Genomic DNA, 24,954 nt, shown 5'->3' on the forward strand with positions numbered 1-24,954 from the left:
ATACATAAAGGGAAGAAAAACCCCAACCCAAAATAACAAAGATGGGTATTAAGGCTATACAATTAATAAAAGAAGAAAAATTAAAACAGTTTGGAAACATTAACGTGCTTGCTTCATGTGTTTAGCACTGGGTTTGGCTCAGATTATAAATACTGCATTATTAAATAATAATAATAAAGATGAGTAAATTTCTAGCTTAGCATTAAGCATTTAAGCCTTTGAAATACAAATCTTCCAAAGGAAAATACTCAATTCTTCATGGTATGACATGCAATCAAAATTGACTCTCTGTATTTATGTCTATCATCTTAAGTAATGCTTTAATGCTAGCACACTTTGTATTAAAGCCTTTCAATAAATACAAGAAGTAACAACACAGTTTTGCAGATGGGTTTTATGACTTCTTTTCAGACTCAGTATGACTACAGCCAATTTTTGAAACACATTGCCACGTGTAGCTGGTGGAAAAGCACAGAGGTAATTTAAGTACTTGCCAGTATGTTCATCTTTGAGTACTGCCAAATTTCAAAAGCCTAGTGCTTCCCAATTATACTATCCATACTTGCATATTACATGGACGCATTAAAACTTTGCTTTGAAATACATTTTGACCAACGTTTCAAACCACAGTTTGCAACATACCTTAAACATCATGTACTACTTAGTCAGCATTTTTCTACACCTTCTACTTGGTGACAACTTTGAAGAAAGATTCAGATCTCAGATTTTGGCCTCAATTATACAAAACCCTAATTTAAAAACCTCTCAAATTCAAAGGTCCTGTGTGTTTAATGAAGCATTCGGAACAGGGATGAGGTCAGAAAAAAAACCAACCCTGAACTTTTCCATAAAGAGTTTTTCTTTTAAAAAAGTTCCTCTTAAACAGAAACATAACTAAAGCAAAATGAATGACGTCTAAGTTTACTTTTTTTAAGATTCATACCAATTATTTCAACTTCTGTACTAGTATTCATGTATGCAAGTATAATGCAATTTATATGAAGAATGCAGAAGTCAATATAATTATAACTCATTCATTCCGTAGCCAAATCAGTGTTACTTAAGCAGGCTAATGTGTGAAAGGCTAGATGAAAGTTGCACATTATAAAACCAAAGCAGATGTTTTAACTTATAGTTTTAATATAGCAATCAAAGAAAATTCCAAATACTGTACAGTGAAGTGTAGTATAGTACACTATATACTGTTATAATACACTATTGTTACATTACAGATAAAAAAAAAATCAAATATAATTAGTACAGCAATCACAAATAAAACAAACCAAACTGTGCTGGGTAGCAGCCAGGTCTGTGAAGATGGTATAGTTTATATGCTAATTTATTTTTAATTCAACATGTAAAGCACTGTTTAAAAAGATTTGTTTTCTATATATATATACACACTATTTTAATTCTTATTTATACACTTTAAATAGCATTCCCTCCTAAAAGTGCACTCTCATTTCTTGGCAATAATCCTCATGAAACCTAAAATAATTCTGAACATACCACTCGTTTCAACCTTTTATTGCTCAACCGCAGGCATAAGGGCTCAGAGGGAATCCTGCATTCTAAAGATCTTAAGCAACTTCTTCAATTTTAAGAAGCTAAACTGATATCCACAAGCAAAACAAAGAAAACACTGATGTAAGCTTTTCTTTTTTAACAGAAGGATTAACTTCCTATCATTATTTTACAAAAGCATGTAGATTCTGATATCTGAAAATAGGAGCCAAACAAATGTAGAGATAACAGTGGCATCTTCTTCTATCAGTCATTTTTCATACATTTCAAATGAAGCATTGCTCTCCCAATTGTAAGCATACTATGAATTTTATTACCTGGCATTTTCAGCGCATTGAAAAAGTAGCAAGCAACTCTGCTAACCTTGTGACAGTGACAACAGATTCTACTTTTTGAAAGATTGCAAATGAAGCATTTTGGTCTTGAAAGTGTGCCTGTTGCACAGGGTTGTTAGCACACAGAGCTGCAGCTGCGCTGCTGCTAGAGCATTCTGTCGGAGGCAGCGCCTACCTCACATTCTGTGTCTCTCAGAAGACTAGTAAACTATATAGGTTTCACAAAACCAACAATATACATTGCTGCTATGTGACTATAATATTGAAGGCATCCCAAATATATTTATACAACTTCATTTCAAAAGCTGCTATTTATTATCCCCTCACTGAAACACAAACAATTCACAGTGAAACAGCAGTATCAAAGTCAACTTTGCTAAGCAGCCAGCCATAGAACTAGTAAAAATCTTGCCTCTGCCTGGAAAACCAATCTGTTCTCCTGAGGTTTCCCATATGCTCATCAGCAATCTAGTCCTTTCTCTTTTTTATGTTTTTTCCTCTTCTCTACTGAGCCTGTATTTTCACTAATCATCTTTCATTTAGGTTATAAATAATAAGCCAGAGTAAAGTTTAGGATTTTCAAATAATGTAAGTCTTCTTTGCCATGAGACACTGTGTAGAAGGAGATGGCCCCTAGCCACAGAAGTACTCAAGGTAAGTATTCAAAAAGAATTTAGAACCACAACCTTGTCCACAGGCAATTCAGTAGCAAGAACTTAGCGTTAGGGTTTTTTTTTTTTGAGGAAGGGGACGCTCCACACTATTTGAGAAGTCCTGCTGACATGGCTTCACATCCACAATGAGTCCACATCTTCCCTGCCCTTGTACCCCACCACCATTTTCCTGGCTCTAACAAGAAAATGTAACAAGCACATGCGTGCTCCTGACACAGGGACACAGATTTGCCTCAACTCAAATTTGCACTCACTGCTAGCAATCAAATGAAACATCTGTTCAAACTTACACTTCAGTGTTCTTTATTTCACTTCTCCCGTACAGTTACACATCTCACCAGCATGTAGATGAAGTTTAGCTCCACTTGAGAGTATCAAAAGCTATCTTTCTCAAAAACACTGATACTTAAATGCATGAGAAAGCCACGTGAAATAAGAACACTGCAAAGAAATACGCACAATCCTGCTTTACACCAGAGGAATTCACATCAGCCCATCTCGTGATTTTGACACCATTTTACCATTCCTTTTTGAGACCATTTTGTTTTATGAACTGGAGATTTCTAATCTACATGACTTGAATGGACCTGAGAAGACCCTAACGGTGAGTCAAACAGAGCTATAATCTGTGTCTGTTTCTATTTAGATAAGAAGGAAAATGTCAAATTACTGCTGAAATGGGAAGTGTGTCAAAATTAAACTAAGCCTTCCTCTTAATACAGTAAAAGGCACACAAAAGTCTGTAGTCTTACCAGAAAGGCATGAAAGAAGTAAGCATCTTCTCTTTAAGTAAGGATGATACGCAATAAAGATTCCAATTTATTTCAAACTTGGAATTGTTTCCTATACACTGCCCGTATTTTTTTCAGCCAAGGAAGACTTCTTTTTCTAAAGAAAAGGTTAAAACTAAGTGGTAGTTAGCTTGTCTAAATGCATGAGATCTAGGAGATTCCTCCCCCTTAGCCTCTCCTGACTTAACTCCTTCCCAGGAACATGTCACTGTTACACTTTTCTACAGCTCACACCATGGCAAAGCACAAGCCTCTACTCACATTTTCTATATAGAAGTAGCCTTCAGACAGCTCAACTGATTCATGGAAGACTAAATGTTTTCAGATTCATGGCAGGCTTCCAGCTGCTGCATGTGCATCCTGTTTCTCACTGAAAAAGCCCTGCCAGTTAATCAGTGCATCAGCAAGGTCAGTTCTGGTGAGCCAAATTACTTCATACATTCCAAGCTTCCAAATAGCTAACTTACAGGTTAGCAATTTAAGATCTTCAAATTTTTCATTTATTTCTGAAAAAGTGATTCTTATTTTTTACCTATAGTGTACTAAATCATAAAATATTCATTCTCTCTACATAAAAAGTTAACCAACAGAGGCATTTTAATTTACTTTGACAAAAAAGGGCTGTTCTTCAAGTGACTTGCTTCTGTTAATTTTTATATACGAAAATAAATCCTCCCTTCTAATGCTTAGAACTGTTTAAGGGATTAGCAATGTAAGAAGTGAGGTGACCTTTCTGAATACAAGCATATACAACACAAACATTTGTGAACTGGTAAAAACCCACATGTGCACAAACACAGACTTCAATATTTAAATGCTCTTAATTCCTTTGAAGCTGTATTAACATCTTTCATCCATTCAGTGTTATTTTACCATTAGAGGAAGCAACAATAGTGCATTTAATATGACTATGAAGATTAAAAGTGAAGTGCAGTATCAGATACACATTCCAACCTTAGGGAGCAAGCACAATGGCTGCTTCTTGAAAACTAGCATTGCAGGTCTGATGAACACACTACTTAAGTGGATACCAGCTGTATTATCACTGATGCAGGGAATGCTGCATCACAAACTGAAGTGAGGCTAATCGAGGTGGGTAGTCTTTACTGACACTGAAATGGCATGTATTTCCTTTGTTTCCATGGAGTAAACAGTGAGCTTCCACAAGCTCCATTGTCACTGAACACTTCAGGATAATATATTTTAGGAGTCATTTCCTTCCAATAAATTGTTAATTTGCTTTGAAAAGGCCAGCTATTTATTTTTTGCCATTACTAACCAATGCTAATTATCAAAGTATTTTAAAAGAAAAAATGGATTTGCCATTGAACATTTGCTGTTTCCTGCAATTGCCACCTTCTCTTCTGTAGCTGTGTTAAAAGCTGCACAGGATCTGACCAGCTTAGTATTTGGGAGGAAATAAAAACATGCTATCACTTACTAACAGAGCACCAAAATGGTTGTGTTGGCTCAGACAGCCATGCATAACCACACCACTTTCACTTTATCTTCATCATACACTAAGTACCCTTTTTTCTAACTTGCTTAAACTGATAATATGGAGAAATTAGAGAGTTTAGTAAAGTTACACTTATTTCAAGATTTCTGACAAGCATATATATCTGTATGAATGAACATTTTTAAGTTGGAGGAGGTGCCAGCACAATGTAATTAAAGTACTGTATAGGCTACATTATCAAATTTAGCAGAAGTTTAGTTTTAGTTGCTTTTTGAAATTTATGTATGATTCATGTTTATAGTGTGTTTTCGAGCAGAATTAAGTGCCTGGGACAGGATTAACTTAGTCACGTTTCTAGTTCTTCCTGTTCTAGCCTTTCCAGTGACCTTAAACTAGCATGGTAAGAATGGGCTTAAATTTTAAGACTTTTAAGGAATTAAAAATTACAGAGAATTTTCAAGAACCCACATTTACAGCAGATATTCATCTCAGTGCATTTCCTAATAACTAATTTACAGGTAACAGAGCCAGCCTGGGCAGCAGTATGGTAATATTGAAAGCTATTGCCAATCACACGCTTATCATGCACTGAATAAGATGATATAATCTTTGACATACATACAAGACTTAATAACTAATCACTTTGTGTGGCCCAGCCAATAAACATTACATTTGAACAGTAATTTTTTCTACCCTTATTAGATTTTAACCTATCAAGAGTGATCCATTGGCTCAGTTGCATTAGTGATTCCTGCATCTTGACTATCCATCTCCTCAAGCTCCTCAACAGAATTTCCCTTTTGTGCTTTAGGCCTTGCAGGGAATGTTGTTCCCACAGAATTCACCACGTTACCATCAGCTGATTCAGTATTCAAGTGTTCAGTACCACCTGGTGCAGACAGTGATTCAGGTAAGGCAGCCTGAAAGCTCCCAGTTTTAGCAGTTGAACTCACTGCCTCTACTTTTCCTTGAGATAGATCAACTGATGCTGACTGCTCTGTATTCTGATCCCGCAAATGTCTATCCATTGAAGCCTGAATAGAAGAGACCATTTCCTGCAACTTTTTTCTCTGTGCCTCAATCAAAGTGGGGTCAAGCTGCCTGCTGTCTCTCATTGTCACAACTCCCGGAGCAATTCGGATAAGCTCACTGTTACCAGAAGCAGCTGTGAATACAGAAGGCTCAATTTTAGTAGAAGGACTGAAGTCTGTTTCTGTGCTATGCTTTCTTAAAAGTGGTGCTTCCCTGGCTTTTTGATCATGTTGTTGACTACTAGATGCAGTTCCCAGGGAATGGCCCTTTCCTTGAAATGCAGTTATGTTATGTAGTTGTTCAGATTTCTTTTTCACCACTCCACCACTACCCAGCTTCAGCATTCCATGTGAAGGACTTGCTTCCCTGCTTCTTGAAGTAGCTTCTGCTCGCACTTGACTTAAGGCCTCTTTAACCAACTCCTCAACGTCAGGACCAATAGGAAAGTGCCCAGCAGCATCCACGCACAGCTCTAATCTGTCTTCTGCTGCGTTGTATACGAAGTTTTTACCAGGCAGATGTGGGAAAGTACAGTGCTTGCCATCAGCCAAACCTATAAAGATAGAAGAAGTTATTCATGGTACTAAAATATTTTAAAGCATGCTTTGAATACACAGATTGATTACTGTATTTAAGCTTATTGCATCAAATATGTGGAAACACACTGAAACTTCATACTGTGGGAGGAAATATAGGCTTATATGCCATATGCCAGCTATCACAGTATAGCCTTAAGATGCTGCTGCCTTCTATGGTGATTCTAATGAAAAGACAGGAACGTAGTATATTACTAGATAAAATAGCAACCTTGCTGGGACGTGCAGCTCTGATACAACAGAAGCTGAAGAAATAGTGTATGCTTGCAGTAACACAAAGCAAGCCACCCCCACCCCCCAAACCACACAAAACCAAAACAGAAACAAAAACCAACCCCAAACAAACTGAAACATACCCCTGGCCCCCCCAAACAACCACCAAAAAACCCCACACCCCAATGGCCAAAGAGCACGTTTCAAAACACTACTGCTATCTATCTAGAGAAGTATTGTTTAGGACCACTTCCATATGTAGCAGGACTTCAGGGTGTGCAACTGCTGCTAAGCCTGAAGGATTTCAAATTTGCTATTTGTCTTCTCAGAGAGGAAGTGTTGGCAGATAAACAAAAGTGTTTCAAGTTTACAATGTTTAATAGTCCTGGAGATTATAACTATTACAAACATTTACAACATTGATAACTATTACATTTACAAAACACACATGATACATAATATTTTTTATCTGCTGTTTGTCTCACTGTCCTACTTAAAATTTGATTGATCTTCTAAAATTGAGAGTTCACTAGACAAATTTAAGTTCTGAAGCTCCTCTGTGTCAAAAACGGGTAACATTGTTTTCCAGTTTATCATCATAAAACTTCCAACACACAGCTCTTTACATATCCACAGGAACCAAACAGCCAAAACACAGAACAAAACTGAAACCCAAACACCTATCCCTCTAAGAACCTGAAGAACATACTGTAACTACAGAATTTACCAGCTCAACCTTCATTTGCAGGAAAGAGCTGTAACAGCTTCTTCTAGGCTAAAACTGCCTTTGAAATTGCAATTCTGAAATCTCAAAGATGTTAAACAAGATCCACTAAATCAGACTTCAATTGATAAACAGTACCTGCAATTGATAGAAAGCTTTGTTCTAAATGTCCAGTATCATAGTTGCATTATTACATTAACTAAAATATTACAGATGGGTAAGGAGCTTCTTTAAGTGAGGAAAAAAAAAAAAAAAAAAAGACTGCTGCACATTGCAATTGTTTAGTGGAAATGTAGTAAAAATCATAGAAGTATGTTAATGCTGAAACAGTAATTCTACCTACCAAGGTAGTGCAAAACACCTACAACACAGAGAAATGATGTAATAATGCTGCAATAATGTTCAAATACAGAATATCATCTCCTACTGTCATAGTTCTTCAGTAATTTTTGCCAACTGACAATGAAAATCGGGCATTTTCTGTGAGTTAATGACCAGCTGGGTTAAAATCCCTTGGATTCATTTCAGGTTCTCAACTCTGGCTAGTTGTTAATTGGTCCAAAAGGTCCTTTCTATCAGCCGTTGTTTAAGCTAATTCACTTGCCACAAACAATACACCAGTCTTTACTGTACTAGCATAATAGAAGAAAGAAAACTAAAAGGAAACATATCTGCTATAAGACACTTGGCATGCTAATTCTGTTACTCAGGCTAATTCAGTGGGAGGTAGTGGGCAGTAAGTATACCACACATTTCAATTACTGCAAACAGCATAGAAATTATGTGATAAAATACCTCTTTCCACATATAATCAAAATTAAGTTACGGTTGATAAAACTGCCTAAGAAATCTAACAGTAAGAAAGCAGCAAAAAATATCATTATAACAGATGAAACCACAAGAGCTAAACTACAAATGTAAAGACTTGAATATGAAACTTGAAATACGATAAAATAACTGGTACCTTTTTCTCTAAAGAAACATGTTATTCTTTGTAGGCAGCATGTGTAAAGCTGTCTAAAAATCAAACATACTCTTAACTACTTGCTTGGTTATTCTGCACATCGCTCAAGATGCAACATTTATCAATTCAAAAAGAGGATACATAGCTTTGCTTTTGAACAACCATCTTCAGAATATGAAAGACCATTTAAATTTAAAACATGCAATAGCCCTGTATAAAATAGCTACTAAGAAACACACTAGAAAGATCAACTGTTTATCCAATAAGTGTTTTAAAGTATAACAGGAATATGTCCTATGATCTTCTCTTTGTCTGATCTCTCTGGGGAAAAAAATAATAAACAAAATCATTTGACTTACTGAAGCTGTTTATACAATTCAGTAAGTTTAAATTGAAACATATGGTTGTAGAGAAAATTGCAGAAAAGAAGAGGTTTAAGTTGAATGAACTAGTCTTAGTAAAATTCCATAGCCTGAGGCTCTTGAGGAAGCATGAGAAGTTCTACAGTATCATGAAAATTAAAATATACCACGGTAATAAAATAAAAATATATTTATGCTCACAAGTGACACAATACCAATTCACAATTTTAGAGATTTGGAAAGAGAGGAAGGAAGGGATAAAAACAAAACCAAAAAATACCTGTGGTTTTCTTCATCATGCTGTAGAATACTCCACCTGGCTGAAACAACTGAGGAAGCCCCTTTGCGTAGGACCAAACATCTTCCCCTGTAATAATCAAACACAATTAAACAATTGTATTTTAACATTACAGACAATGCTCAAAAATGCAACTCCTTGAATTAAAAGCTGAATCCTCACTCTCTTCTATGCAATTATTTATTGCAAATTTACATAACAGAAGCACAGGACACCAAGAAACTTTCAGGAAAACATGCCACTGTCTGCAGTCAAATATCCTACATATTCTAGTACAAGGTTCCCAAATTTTATTTGACCCAAGCTGCAGCTCGTGGTTCTTTGCCAGGCCCTATACACAAGTCTCCATTCCCCTCCCACCCATGCTTTCAACATAAAACTAGCAAATGACTAACACACTTCTAAAATTCAAGCACCTACCTGTGGATGATTTTCTGGCAAAGAAAGGCCATGTGCCCAGATCAGCAAGTGCCTACGTGGAGTTCGACACGAACCAAGGAACAACAAAAGGTGAAGGAGGATGGGAGCAAGGCACTGGGAGTGAGAATCCCAGCAAGATAAGAAGGAGCTGGAATTTACTGAGTTGATAAATTGAGAACTGTTGGAAAACTTTGAAGGTCAGGTTCTCACACCTGTACTTAACCAATTATATGTTAGTTGTTAAGGGCCTCACAGATATGTATCCAATCACAATGTGCCAAGTTAGTGAAAACAACTTTAAGAAATAGTATATAAAGAGTTAGTTTTCTAGAATAAATGGCTTTGTCTGATCACATTGATCTCCGACTGAGTCCATTCCGCGACACCTACCCTTGCATGTTAAAAATGTCGATTCTATATCCCTACACCTTCTCAAAAATCAGATCTCAATTTCACAGATGCCATACAGCAGACTTTATACTGTCATTGAGATACAAAAGTCTACACAGGCAGCTGTGCAGAAGCTGTGTCTGTACCTTGCTTTTCTTGAAAGTTAGAAGCAAAATACAAAACCTGTGAGGCCCCAGCTGTCCCATGTAACTGGCATTTCCTAAAGATGCCAAAAATGGCATTGAAATGTGACAACTTCAAATGCCACTGAGAGGGGAAAAAAAACAAACCCTAACTTGACTATGTAAGAAAAGGAATATAAGGAACAGAAAATTGGGTTACAGTGACAGAATATCAGTGGCCTAACAGTACCTGCTAAATCGGTTCAGATCTGCATTTCTACCTGTACTCTTCCAATTTTGCTAACCACTTCCCTGCTTGAGAGAAGTGACTTGTGATGTAGCTGTCAAACAGTGCAAATAAAAGGTACTGATAAATTCCATTCTCCTCATGCAGAAGCAACTACTGCCTGTATACATTTTCAGAAAAAATTGCTTTTCCCATTTTACATCAATGAACATACTGAGATACCCTAAATAAAAACTCCACCCTTCTTTAGGTATTAAAATCTCAATAACCACATCTCTCAATTTTCTATTAAAACTGGAGAATGTAAATAATAAAATAAAATTAACTAGATGCACTTATTACTTGTATTAGAGATAGCTGGGATGCGTGACGCTAAAAATATTATCATTATTTCTTTGCTTGCTGTTAAGAGGAAAATAAAAGTTACAAGTTATTTTTAATAGCTTCCTACATACTGAACTACAGAGCACATCTAAATCCCTCCTTGTCCTTCTTTATGCATATCCCACAAGGTAACTGGGGCTAGTCTCCACACACCTCAAGCAAGAAAACAGTTCCCCCTCATGACAGTGACATTATGCGCTATGTTATGCCTTGCAACCCTTCAAGCCACTTGCCGACTTTCCCACTTCCCTTCCCCAGCAGCCACGTGACTCCGTACACTCCCCTGCTTGTCTGTCCCCCCACAAGAAGGGTTCCTTTGCTCATCTCTCCACATGTTATGCCAGTCCCCATTCTCTCTAAGAAGGGCACAGTGCATCTTCATCATGTTTGGACTTTAGACATTTTAAAGATGAGACCTACATAATCTGATTAATTTTAAAAACATTCCCTTGAACCATATATGCTCTGGTTCACTGTTCTCATTTGCACATCAAGCTCACAGATTTGGCCTTCACTTCCTAGCAAGAACATCCAGGTAACAAACCAACTACTCTTCTTTATTATTTTCCACGATCTACAGAAGAAGGTCTTGTCTTTTGACTTTATCCCGGTAACTGCTGTCTACTGAGTTGCTAATATATTTGAAGCTTCTCTCCAGCTCTGACTCCACTAAGAAAAAAAAAAGGAAATTAAAAAATGTAAAAGGAGCATTCTCTTTTCCTCCCCACTATTGCCATTGCTTTCCCTCTTCTTCAAACAGGTGCATAGAGGGAGGGCGATCACTACTGATAACACTCTCTAATGTTTTTGATATTTCAAAAGGGGCTCACTGCTACCCTGCATCTTTATTCTCAGTTACATTTTGCAATCCACATCCCTACACACAATGGTTCCAGAGCATCACTGCTGTGGCTCTTCATTTCCCCCCAAGTCTTCCTGATGGTTTAAATACTGCCCACAGCAATTAAAACAACCACTACACTGATAAGCAACAGAATACAGACTGTCTGCCAAAACCAGCAGCCACACAGTGGCTGACTTCATACTACAGACTCCTATGCTGCTGCATCTAGCAATCCATTCTTATTTGAGAATAGAGGCTACTTTCCACAAGACAACCACCTAGCTTTGCTAAGAAACCCAGGTTTACACGTTAGTAGCATTCTCCAAGAAAAGATTCCCTATTTGCTCTGAGCATTTTTCAAGCCTTGCACAAGAGAAGCATCACTGTTTAGATAACCTTTTATGCAACACTAACTGCCTTTTATGCAGAAAAGTATGGCGAGCAGGGCTCACAAAACAAAAGCATCAGCCACTGAAAGAAACACAAAGCCATGATATTGTTTTGATAAAGAGATCTCCCCCACAAAATCAAACCCACAATCACAACTGGACTTTCCCAGATCAAAGGAACTAGCTTGTGTGATTCAACTAAACTGCATTTGAGGTTTGCACATTTTTGTTGCTAGTTGAGTTTTATTATTTGTTTTGAGTTTGATTACCATGGCAGTAAGACACAGGTCACAAATTAATCTGTGTGATCATTTAGTTAGATTAAAAATTCCCTCAAGTTACTACATTTATCAAAGAGATGTTAACACTGTTCCCATTCCCTCAGACCAAACCTCAGCCCCACAAAGGTATGGCAACAAATGGAGACTACCTTACACACCTTATACACTGCACAAAAAGAGCAATTGCAGATTAACCTCTGCCAGTGGAAGCTCAAGACCAGCACTTCATACAGCAGACAGGACACACAGCAGCAGAGAACAAATCAAAAACTAAACTGATAAATACAGGTTACAGGGAACTACAGGTGGCTTAAAAACAAGCTGCTTAATTCCAAGCAAATGCTTGTGTTAATATATTTAATTTAAACCAGGCAATTCTGATTTCTTGTGCACCGATGAATTCATCAATGCAAAATAAATTGTTCACAATAGATTCATACTTGGCTTGCACGTATCCAGAGTGCTTCTGCATGAGTGTAATTAAATCTGTTTCAAAACATAATGCTTTAGCTGTGTTAATGTAAAATTACAATTCCTTTAGCTGTTTCCTGATAGACTTCTGTATTTTGAGATAAACAAAAAAAGAGGAGAAAGCTTCACCAAAAAATCACGCATAATATGTTACGTGGTCCAGAAACTACAGTACCTAATTTCCCAGAGCTTATATTTAAATTAGATACAGAAAAATAAAAGAACATGGTCTAAAATTGTAATCAGCTAACCAGCTGAGGCCAGAAATGAAGAATTCTACAAACTGAAATGAGAGAAGCATCAAGTCAGCCTACAAGAGACCCTGTTTGAAAGAAAAGCTTTTAAACATCCACAGTGAATAGTTACAGAAGTTTGGGCACTGGGGAAGAAAAAAAAGAAAACAGCAAGCTACTTCAACAGCATCTTCCCTTTGGACCTTCCAATGTGACTGTATCATTAGATGCATGTTTTTAGCAGAACACAGTTACAACAAGAGCATGCAGGATAAGCTGACTCTCAGAACTTCACAGCACGGGTTTTTAGCAATACAGAAATGACACTGAGAAACACTGAGGCTTCTCACCCCAGCAAGGCTGAATATACCACCCTGAGAACTGCCACCCCAACACTCTTAAAGTGCAAGGACTAAGGAAGTTTCTAAGAGTTTGTCTCCCCATTGAAAAATCCCAACTGTAAGCAGTGACCTGCCCAGATTTTCTTTCTACAAGTATCTTTAATGGAAAATGAAGCCCTCGTGAGAAAAGTGATTATCTAAAAATTGCACCTTATTCAGTAGCTGCATTAATTGTTATAAATGGTTTGTTTATCATTTGCTGCACCTTTTACTCAGAGACAAAAAATGATTCTTGAATACAAGTTCCCATTTTATGAATAAGTACCTGTAAATAAAATGACACACCTTAATGCTGAAGTAACCAAGATACTTTTAAAGCATGTCAGAGGTTTTTGTAAGCCAGTAACTACACTTCCAGCAGTCCTACCTGGAAACAGAAAGCACTCTTTTAAGCTTCATCTCCAAATTGAGACAGCTTTTAAACCTGAGCTTTTCCTGCACTTTGGAACATAGGTGCAGGTGTCAGTGTGTCGAGGTGACTAGTGATTCAGCACGCTATCTTGCAGTAAAGAGGCAAGCTTTGAAAAGAATCAAAGTTCTGCTTGATGGACTTCTGACATACCAGTCTGTGATTATGCAATTGTTTCGTTTCTAAAGTATCACATGCTTTAGCCACACCAAATCGCTTCAGCGCAAGAGAAGGCTCCCACAAAAAAAAACCCAAAAAAACAAAACACCCTGTAACCATTGCTATTCAACTGGTTCATAGAGCTAAATGTATGGTAATTACTGCCCTACTTCCTGCCAGTAAGCAGCAGGAGCTGTGGAACCTGATGAAGAAAGTACACAAAATGAATGTCCAAGTCTCCCGAATCCAAGTACGAATATAAAAAACACAGGCACCTGGGAAAAGTCCTTCTGTCTTGAATTATTAACAGTTAGTCAGATTTACATGACTGACAATTGATAAGCATGGCTTTGCAACCCTGTGTCCACCTCCAGGACTCAAATCTGTGGTTAGATTCTTCCAGTTTCTCATCTGCTTACATTCTGAGATAATGCTTTTCACAGCTCTCTAAAAAGACTAGCTCTTCACTTAAAATTAGCAGATTAGCTAAGGAGACAATACTGTGCTCATTTGCTTAAACCTACACAACTCCCCTATGGCAAGAAATAGGAAGATTTCATCCTACTACAGAGGTGAGAATTTGGTCCTCAAACTTCCAATGACAAGACAGAGTCCCCTTCTCACCTTGGCTCTGACTTTATTTCCTGAAACCTGAGGGAGATTAGGAAAAATAGGGAACAAGTAACCCACACACATACACATCAGATGTGTGCCTAATGAATGACAGGAAAAACAGAGAAGCCAACAGAGGAAATGCAACAACTTCTAATCAGCAAATCTGCTAAATACATAGCAAAGAAAGAACAAGTATCTCGCATACACATTTTAGAAAGTCACAACACCCAGCAAATCACTGACAGCATGTTAACCGTTCTTCTAATAGAGGAATAAAGGAACTAACCTTCTCCATAGTTACAGAAAAGAAAGGGAAAAAAAGATACGTATGTAACTACAGGTTATGCTACCCTCTACTTAAAACCACAATTTTAAAATACAACTGGAAGCCAGGCTTACCCATTAGTGTTGCTAGAAGACAGAGAGAATACATCTCCTTATCCACTTGCTCTTGCAGTTCTTTCGAAGAGATTTTACTAGTCAGAGCAACATCTTCATGTTTCACAGCATGCGCCGCGTGTGCTGAAGCAGACTGCCTGCCTTCCTCCTTACCTTTCAGGATTTCTATGGCAATCCTGTCACCGTGCTGCAAAGGAACAGGCTCATTTTCCATGCCTTCTTTGGGAGGCAGCAGCTCTTTAGGAGGAAAGCCATAGCGAATACATTGCAAATAGGGAGGAATATTAAATTCTCTCGCTATGCTCTCCTGCAGTTCCAGGAAGGTGGTAGTGCACTTCAGCGTCAGCATCGACTGCCTCCCATCATTTGTGGTTATTCGAATTTTCTTTTCTTTTGTAGATGTTGGAGAATAGGGGGCTTTTGTTGGTGTAGCAGGTGCAGATGATGGCCCCTCACGAGCAGCCCCAGGAGAAACAGTCCTAGGTTGCCCTTTATGCTCTTGTTTCAGTTTTTCACTCTTCCGTTTCTGCGTTACGGAAGCCTGATCTGCAATGTTCTGCTGAATAGTTCTTTCAGCTTTGCTCATGTTCAACTCCTCCTTGTGCAAAGTTTTTGTCTTCTGTCCAGTCAAAATAATTTTGGTTGGAAGTTGCGACTCTAACTCTTGTCCTTGCTTTACATCATCAGCTCTTTGGGCATGAGCACCATCGATATTTACAGGGGTATAATCATCAGGGTTCTTTTTGGCAGTTTGATGCAATATTGTGTTGACAACTTTCTGAATAAGAATCTCACTACCAAATTCCCCAGGGAAGTGCTTGGTAACAAGTTTCATAGCGACGTCATACACATTGCTGTTCAGAGAAGTGTCACTTTCATATTGGAACCAGTAGACTGTCTCTCTCACTACTCTTCCACCCCACTCTAGAGTAATAGGAAAAGCTTCAGGGAGGTTGTCGTATTCTTTACCTTCCCAATAGTGCTTGAATCCACAGCCACATTTGCCACCTGTGGACCGAGTATTAGTTCTGTCTCCATCCAAATACGAAACAGATCCATCTTCTCTGACGCGACGCACTAAGTTACCATGACACCAGTTACAAGCAGTCAAACTACTCAGGCTATAGTCTGGTACCAGCACATCCTTCACGGGGTTGTAGGAACACACCAAACTGTTCAGGGGAAAGCTGTAATTTTTGTCAGGCCTCAGTTGTCCGTGAGTGCTTTTTGCCAGGTTATATAGCTTCCCCCCGGGAGCCAGCCACTCTGGAGGAACATGATGCTCTGAAAGGGCCCCACAGATGAGGCACCTGTGAAGGCGGTTGTCCATCACTGCTTTTTTGGCAGCTGCAGTGACTTCTTCAGGCTGGATTCCTATTACACCAGTCCTTCTGTAGAAATACTGATGTACATCAGCGACAAGACTGGGATGGATCCCGTGTTTACTCATGAAAACCTCCTCCATTGCAGCAACGAGCCTCATCAAGTACTTATCTTGCAAACTTCTGTCTCCTCCAATGACACAGCCACCATCCTCCTCTAACTTGATGTACTTTTTGATAAGGTCTTGAGGGACTCCCCAGGCTTTAGGAAGTAGCTTCCTAGGCAGTTTAGGTAAAGCAGCACCTTTTATTCCAACTAGAGGAATGTAATGGTTTCGTCCTGAGCTACTCCAGGCTATGCAGATTGGCTTGTTCAACATGCCATCTTTTCCCATGCATTTTTCTAAGGGTATCAGGCCGGGGAGGAACGTCGCCGAATAATCTCCAGAGCTCCGCATTCCACTCAAGGAGTCTAACAGGATGATAGGCCGGTGAAGCACGTTGGCCAGGCCAAAGATGTGAATATTCCTAAGGCCCATTGGCACACCTTCTGGAGGAACAAACAAAGGGTCACATTCATTGATAATGTCCTCCCACTCCGCTGCATCAATAAAGTCATGGAAAAGCGCCTTGTAGTGACTCAGGTTCTCCTCAAAGTGCTTCTTTAGATTCTCCCGCAGAGCATGCCAGAACAGTTCCCTGCCAACAAGTGCCCGCGAGACTGCATGGACGAGGCAGTGGCCATCTCCATCCACATGGACTGGAATGAGGCACTCCTGGCTCTTGTTGGCCTTCTTGATGTCTTCCAGGGTGTCATGTAGGTAGATGAGGCTGCCAGAGCGGTCCTTTCCATATCCGATGGTTTCAACATGCTCCGGCTCAATGAGGAAGGCGCGGTCACCCAGGAGGGAACAGTCAAAGATATCTCCCTGGTTCATCTCCGTGAGGAGCTTGGCTTTGCCAGTCTGCTTGTCCATCCCGTAGCGGGCCAGGATGGGGGCCAGGAGCTTGCAGTGGTAGTTGGAGAGGCCCATGACTTTGACGAGCTCGGTGTTCCTACGGGGCGGGCCGGCACCGCTGACGCCCAGCAGTGCGTTTCGCAGCAGGTTGTGCAGCACCAGGTCGGGGTCCGTCACCTCCTCCACGGCCAGCAGCTGCCGCTGCTCGTGCCGCTGCCCGCAATCCGTGCACTCGATGCTGCCGCTGCTCTGCGGCCCGTGGGCCGGGAAGAAGAGCCGCGCCTGGCATTTGGGGTCTGGGCAGGTACCCGAGAAGATGCGCCGGTCCCGCTTCTTGGAGGCGGCCGAAGGCGGCGGCTGCGGCTGCTGCTGAGGAGACGGCGGCGGTGGCGGCGGCGGCTGTTGCTGCTGCTGAGGCTGGGACATCGCTCTGCTCTGGCCGAGTTTCACCCCCCACTCCGTGCTCCTCCGCCCTCACAGGCTCATACCCTGCACCCCAGCTAAAGACCGCCGCCTGACTGGTACTGGTACTCCTGTCGCCGCCACCGCCGCCGGCCGCCACCTGCCCATCCACTGAGCGCCCTCCTCCTGCCGCCGCCGCTCCTCGCCCCCCCTTCCCGGCAAACACGGAAGCTGCCGGCACCGCCGGTTTACTGCCTCTTCGCTGCCTTAGCCGTTGCCCGCAACGCAACGGCCTTTCACTTCCACGCGCAGGCGCGAAGCCGCGAGGCCTCTCGGGAGTGGTAGTCTTCTCCGCCAGCGAAGTCCGGAGTCGGGCAGGGAGCGGCAGCGCTCCAAGACTACAATGGACCGTGATGCCAGGCGGCAGGGGGAGGGCGGGGCCGGCCCGGCCTGGCCCGGCCCTGCGGCGCCGCCGCTCCGCGGGTTCCTGGGAAGTGTAGTCATGTGACGGGTGGGCCGCGGAGGAGAGGAGCCGGGAGGGACGTATTTGGGGAGTGCTTTGGGAGCTGGTTGCGCTTCCTGTGGTGAGCATGCGGGGAGCGCAGGGTGCTGTGTTTAAGGCGACACCCCCACGTATCTGTAGGCTTGGGGGAAGAGGATCCTGGGGTGTTGATTGACGGCTGCTGAACATGAGCCAGCTTGTGCCCAGGCAGCCAGGAAGTCCACCAGCATCCTGGGCTGTATCAGTAGTAGTGTGGCCAGCAGGGCCAGGGCAGCGATCGTCCTGCTGTACTTGGCACTGGTGAGGCTGAACCTTGATACTGTGTTCTGTTCTGGGCTTCTCACTACTAGAGAGATATTGAGGTGTTGGAGGGGGTTCAGAGAAGGGGCAGTGAAGCTGATAAAGGGTCTAGAGGGCAAGTCTCAGGAGCAGCTGAGGGAACTGGGGTTGTTTAGTGTGTAGAAGAGAAGGCTCAGGTGGAACCTTACTACTCTGAAAAGCAATACCTGAAAGGAGGACAGAGAGAGGAGGTGGCTGGTCTCTTCCCAAGTAATAAGTGATAGGACAAGAGGTAGCAGCCTCAAGCTGCAGCAGGGGAGGTTTAGACTGGTATTAGGAAAAATTTCTTCACCGAGAGGGTTATCAGGTATTGGAACAATATGCCCAGGGAAGGGGTGGAATCAGGCCCCTAATAACATGGTTTAGTGGTGGTCTTGGCAGTCGGGGGGTAAAGGTTGAACTTGATGATCTTAAATGTCTTTTCCAACCTGCCTGATTCTATGATTCTCTATATACCCCTCTAATGTCACCCCACCCACTCACCCCCCGCATGAACACTGAAGCAGGGCTCTCTCCCGTGCGCCCTGTTCCTCAGCAGGCACCAGGGGAAGGAGGCAGCTCAGGCCACCTGAAGCCTTGTCTCTCAGGTGCCGTGCTGCCGCAAGGCCTTGTCTCTGGCTTTGGCCCCATCTCCTCACAGTGCGGCCTGGCCAAGCTCCAGCAGGTTGCTGCTGACAAGGGGCTGGCAGAAACGGGCACAGTGGGTGGCTGGGTTCCAGCCTGCACCTCACCACTGCCGGGCAGGGGGGTCTGAGTGCCTGGGGCTGTCTGGGCATGGAGGCTTTCGACCACCACCTCCTCCTGGCTAGCAATCCCCTGCAGATGTGGGCAGCACAGACTCTGGCTCCAAGTATCTGCCCATGTGAATCACCACAGGGACAACATGGGCTGCCGTCAGCGCCAGCATGGAGCATGCTCTTGGAACTGCCCAGGCCTTCTGGAGCAAGATGTCCCCTCGGCAAGGTTTGGCTTCTCAAGCAGCTATGCCACGCTGCTTCTCCAGGAGGTGATCTATCTAAATGGAGGTGTTCCCCAGCTGCTGGCTGCTGATTGTGCTGGAACGAGACACAAGGAGCACAAGAGCAAGTTGTTAACACAAGTGCTTCCTCCTGCTGGTGCTACATGAGGAGATAATGAGGGAATGGAGCTGGTGCTTACGTTATCTCCAGTGGCCATCTGAAATGATACTTCATAAAAATGAAAGGGAATAATGTTCACAACTTCCAACCTAATTACAGTCAGCTGCCGGCATATTCATGCAGAGAGCTTAAGGAGGGTTACTGTCAGTGCGCAGGTGAAGTTTTCTGGAGGCTATTCCAGGTAGAGAGTTATCTTTCAGTAAAGGAAAACAAAACCTGAACTTCTGAAGGACAAAGTAGCACCTCATTGGGTATTACCAGAGTGACCCAGCTCTACAAATACAAGGGCAGAAATTACCTCTGTCATCTTAGTTCTACCAAACAAACACCAGGCATTTACATCCCAAGACCGTACCTATTCTGTAGTCACCCAAATTATCTAAAATTAGAGTAAAAATCATACAGAATGTACTGTGCTTGTACTTTGCAATACAAAGAGCATGTTTGATTTTCATTAACCCATGAAAAGTAATCTGTGCAGCTAACAAATCATAAAGGTTCGAATGAGTAATATATACAGAAAAACTCTGGTTTGTGCTTTAAGGAAAAAAACTACTCCAGGCCTGTGACAGACTGAGCACTGCCACCTTCCAGTGACGGCAGCAGAGCTGTGCATGCTCATTCCCTCTTGATTACAGTAGTCTGTCAAGCATAGCCAATATATGTGTGTATGTGTAAACGTATGCATTCCACATCATAGTCTTTGATCTTTCAAAATCGGGTTTGAAGAGGAAAAGGTGAAAATGATGAGACAGATTTTCATTCTTGCCTGATACTAGTTCTTTTTTGTGCATATGACAGTAAAGTAGCAGCATCACCAGCTCCATAATCCTGCCAATGCGCCTTGTACTTGGGGATAAATCAGCAGTCTGTGCCCATTCATTCCTTAGTCTTCCCTTCATAAGTAGTGCGAACGCAGTGAAAATGCAAATAGGGAAGCCTGTGTCCTCTGTGAAACTGAGTGGCTGCTATTGAGCGTGGGCACCATTCAGGGCATCGGACGGTGAGAATCCTATGCTAACCCAGCTTGCTTTTGTAAAGAACATCAAAGAATTTGTCTGTAACATCACTGGCCTCTGGAACAATCCATTTCTTAGCATATGGGAAATAAACACTTCTGTCATTGCTTAATAGCACTTTTTAGTAAACAATAGTCAGCACACTGGTGAAGTAAGTAGCTTTTGCTGTCAAGGCTGACAGAAACTTTGATGTTTTGTTTATTTCTCTAGACAGATGTTTTTATGAAAGCACTTGATAAACTATGGCTGTAAAGTCAAAAGCATTTCTCTTTCCTGTTCCCTGTATTAATTTCACTGGTAAGTTATATTCAATAGAGGAATTTATCTTTTATGGTGACTTGACCCTAATTAACACGAATGTTTTCGATGAATGACATTTGTAAGTATTCCAGCTATATGCAGGCTTATCACCGTGATTGATTGTCCAAGCAATTTCTGCAACGGTAAAATTTCATTACAGAATCTTTGATAAAAATCACAATTCTCTGGCAAGTTAATTTATGCAAATCAAATGCATTATTTACAAGCTTTATACACTGTATCTGGTAAACAGGATAAGGAAGTTTTGTGTTATATCACTGAATATAGGTCATGCAAGTACAAAACCTTGAATCAGTCTTAAAGGAAAATTCAGAAAATCCAGTGTCTGCCTTGTTAGTAGATACCCTGCGGAAGTGCAGCAAGGAGTCCTACCAGAGATCATAGCAATAACCACACTTATGTTCACAGGCAATGAGAACAGCAACATCACAGTCAGGATTACTTTCAAATCTGCCACATACTTGAAGATCACACTGATTACAAAGCTAAATCTATTTATAATGGGTCAGAAGAAAGATTAATTGTCAGCAACAGGATGTATCTGAACCTCTGCTACTTTGTTGATGAGAACTAAGTACTGACAGGCAAAATACCAGACATTCATTCCAGGCCCAGGATGCAAGATCTAAAATTTAAAGTTTGACCTTCACCCAGTGCTATTCCCTCTCTTCTTTTCCACTCACCCTCAGGAAATGGGTCATTCCCAGGTAAAAGCAATTATTTCTCTAAGGGACTTGTTTCTTTGGAGGAGCAATGATAGAAGTTTCCAGCTAAACAGAAACATAAGGCTTGTGCAGTGTGCCAAAGACCAGAACATTATAAACTAGAAGATGCTCTATTTTGTCAACCACAAAAAGTGGAAGTTATTACCAGCCTTCAGCTACAACTTGGCATGCTCCCTATACTATCCATATCCTTTCTCCATTATGGATAGCTAAAAGGCTGCTGTTATCTTCATTGAATCCCTGGCAGAGCTGATCCTGCCTGACCTGCAAGACCAGCAGCTTGGCCTGGCCTGGCCCTAAAAGCACTCTACTTTTCAGCCTTACGCTATAGAAAGGAGAGAGAGAAAACACAAGTGTGAGCTTGAAAGACGCTGGCAATATCATCACAACCCAAAATGAGTGCAACTTTTTCTATTTAGATATGACACTCTCGTGTCTAAAAAGCATGGGTAGGCCCCCAACTGGATAGTACTTATGATATCATAAGTACTATTAGTAGTACCAGCTATCTACAAGGAGTCAACAACAGTATGTGCTTCACTGCAGAGCAGCTTCGAGTCCCATGCAGCGTGGACTCTTGTGTTTATCGCTGTTGTTGAACCAGTTCTGCACTCACTTCCAAACTGCTGCTGAACTGCATGTGTTGTGCTGCCCTGCACTTTTGTGGGCATTGTTAAAGCCTGAGCACTAACACCACACTTACCGTGGTATGCCACAGGGTGTTGGTCACGGGCCTCCTGTGTCCTTGTCCTCAGAGGCAATGTGCAGCCCAGGACAGTATTCTGGAAAGACAGGAACCACCACTAAGCAACTTCAGTTCAGCTTTTATAAACCTTTATGTTAATTAATAGTTAGTCAGTGGTGGTTAGAAAACAGCATCTGGCTTATTTTGAGGACCTGGACTGGTAACTCTTGTCCTGGATACATCCAACTGAGTAATTTCCATGTGCTTCTTCCACTGCCTCCCAATGAACTCCAGAATGAAAAACTCTTTTCCTTCAGTTCTTTCACACAGTTAGAGCTTGAACTGCTGCCATTGCAACAGGTTCTGCATTTCACAACACTAACAGATGCACTTGGTTAACACTGATGTCATTCCTACACACAAGACCAAATTTGGGCTGCTCAGAATGTGGTACATGTGTAAGTGAACCATGAGCATGTTAGGAAAACATCATGAAAAGGGAAATAGTGGGCAGAGATTCTAATACTAATTATAGCTATCTGAATAGTGTGCTCAAAGGCTTTACAGCTGCAAAGTTGATCTTCCCAATGTTTGTTCAGGTACAGCGTTCTTCAGTAAGCTCTACAGCTGACTCCCACGCAGGGACAATCTCGGCATCCAAGACAAGCTGCTCAGTGGGTACACTGTTGGGTTTTTTTACCTGTGCATTCCTTTTATTTCTTTACTCAAAATCTGGTTCTGAGGCTGTATCCTGCAAGCAAATTAAATTGATTTCACATGCAAACTCTGCAAAATTAGGGTCCCCCATTTTTTATCCTGGATATCTCTGAGAGTTGTACCAGCAGAGCTGGTGAACAAAATAGATCCATCAGGACTGTCTGTGTCCAGCAACTGTCAATAGAAAATCAATCTTTAGGGCAGCAGACCATTAAAAAAGAGGAGAATGTAACTGTTATTAGCTTAGATGTGTAACCTGATTACATGGAAGTCTCAATGGCAATTACTGTGAATATTTATCTGCTTTCTGTAGTGCTCTGTCAAATACAAATTGAAAGAATGGTACAATCCCATTACACTAAAAGATAAATGTCTCAAAATAAAATAGGTTGAGCAACTAACACGCACACTGCCACGTTGATTTGTATGCTCACAGCATACGCACAGTCCCTGATCTCAGCAGCTGTTAAAGGTTCACTTAAATCTGTATGACATTCACGTGTATTTAATTGTCCCGAATTACTGTCTTGTCCTGAGTGAAGTTCTCTCTGCAAATGCCCAGTTTAGTAGAGAAGAATGAACAGCCATTTCCAGTACAGAAGAACTCCCAAGTCGAGGATGTAAATGGGTGACAAAGACAAGGAATGCTTCTTACAGAGAGCACACAGCAGTGATACCTTTTTTGTGCTTATGCTTAAAGTTGGAAGTATTTGACAGGTGGAGAGCCTGTATTTTTCAGAGTTGAAGACATAGGAGACAATCTGGTACACAAATATGGAATGGTGGAAGTGCATCCATGGGCCGAAAACAACAACAAACAAAGCCACTCTTATCCTCAGATTTTCTCCTGAGGGTTTTAACCTAGGTGTTATTACAGTTCAAACATAAACTAGATGAACCCTTCAGACTGGTATGTTGGCCTGTCCTTTGGCAACTAAGCAAAATATCCCAGCTTCCAATATGCACAAATGCCCTTACCACCAGTAGCCAGATGTTATATTAGTTTCTGATAGCTTAGAAGGTTCTTAGTCCCTTAAACACGTGTAAAGGTGTAAGCTACACCTCCTGTGTGCATGAACTCATTGCAGTTCTAAACCTAACAGCCTTCTAGTAAGTGAGGTCTTCTACCACTATTATTGAAGTAAGTGAAAAGGATGTTTGATCTCAAAAACAAAGAAATAGATTGCTGCTACTGGCCAGGAATTACTTTGAGAGGAAGCTTTTTCCTGAACCTGATGTAAAATCATTCACAGGAACAATGAAGATGTATCATCTACTAAAAATATATATATATATATATCTTTTTGCCTTTAAGAAGTATTTGCTTCTAGCCATAAACTCATTAGCTTCTATCATGGAAAATGCATAAAGTGACTTGCAATTAACTTTTGTCCTTCACTGATTTTACAAGAAAAATAACAACAAAACCCCCCAAATTGCTCCTGGAGACTGACATTTCTGATCTGTATTCCTCTTATTTCCATAAAGCTATGTCTGGTGTTATCTCTTTACGTACAATACCGGCAGCCCGAATCCAAAGCTGCATACCGTGAATCGTGTTGGGACAATGCCAAAACCTTCTCCTGTATAACTTTGCTGCATCCAGCTCTGGCAGTAGGTGTCAGCAGAAGCTAACCGAGTGAACCCAGGAACTGCCCTGCTACACGGATGCGACATTAGTGCTACAAGGCACAACTACTTTGTCGCTCTGCTGCCTTTTCTCTGACTAATCAAGAAAATCACAGGGTCCAGCTGCTGAACATCCCAGATGATTGTATACGCCTGAGCAAATAAAATAAGCAGGACAAGTTTTGCATACGTGCTGTTTTATTAGCATAGCATGGTAGGGTAGTTCACAAGGCACATATTGATAGAGAAGAACGCTGCGTGCTGAAGAATGATGGGGAACCATGATGTGCACATTGGGAACATGAGTGTCTGCTCTGAGGTCCCTAACTCATAAGGAGAACTGCTCAAATAACCACAAAAAAATGGGGGTGAAGAGAAAGCAGAGGGAAGATCCCACTATGGAGTGACTTTGCTATAGAGCTCTGCATAAGGTGGGTTCAGGGGATATAATTTTAAGAG

At 41.3% G+C, this 24,954-nt stretch overlaps 1 protein-coding gene across 1 annotated transcript; it reads right to left on the bottom strand.

Annotated features, from left to right (window-relative positions):
* Nucleotides 1-1,118: 1,118 nt before the first annotated feature.
* VCPIP1 (valosin containing protein interacting protein 1) lies at nucleotides 1,119-17,694 on the bottom strand. The gene is made up of 3 exons (XM_080609949.1): nucleotides 14,737-17,694; nucleotides 8,955-9,041; nucleotides 1,119-6,368 (listed from the first exon to the last, which is right to left on the bottom strand). The coding sequence occupies exons 1-3, from the start codon at nucleotides 17,441-17,443 to the stop codon at nucleotides 5,497-5,499; spliced, it is 3,666 nt and encodes a 1,221-aa protein (XP_080466075.1). The 5' UTR covers nucleotides 17,444-17,694; the 3' UTR covers nucleotides 1,119-5,496.
* Between the last annotated feature and the right edge of the window lie 7,260 nt (nucleotides 17,695-24,954).

The sequence above is a fragment of the Psittacula echo genome (assembly GCF_963264785.1).
Source record: "Psittacula echo genome assembly, chromosome: 2".
Classification (NCBI taxonomy): Eukaryota; Metazoa; Chordata; class Aves; order Psittaciformes; family Psittacidae; genus Psittacula; species Psittacula echo.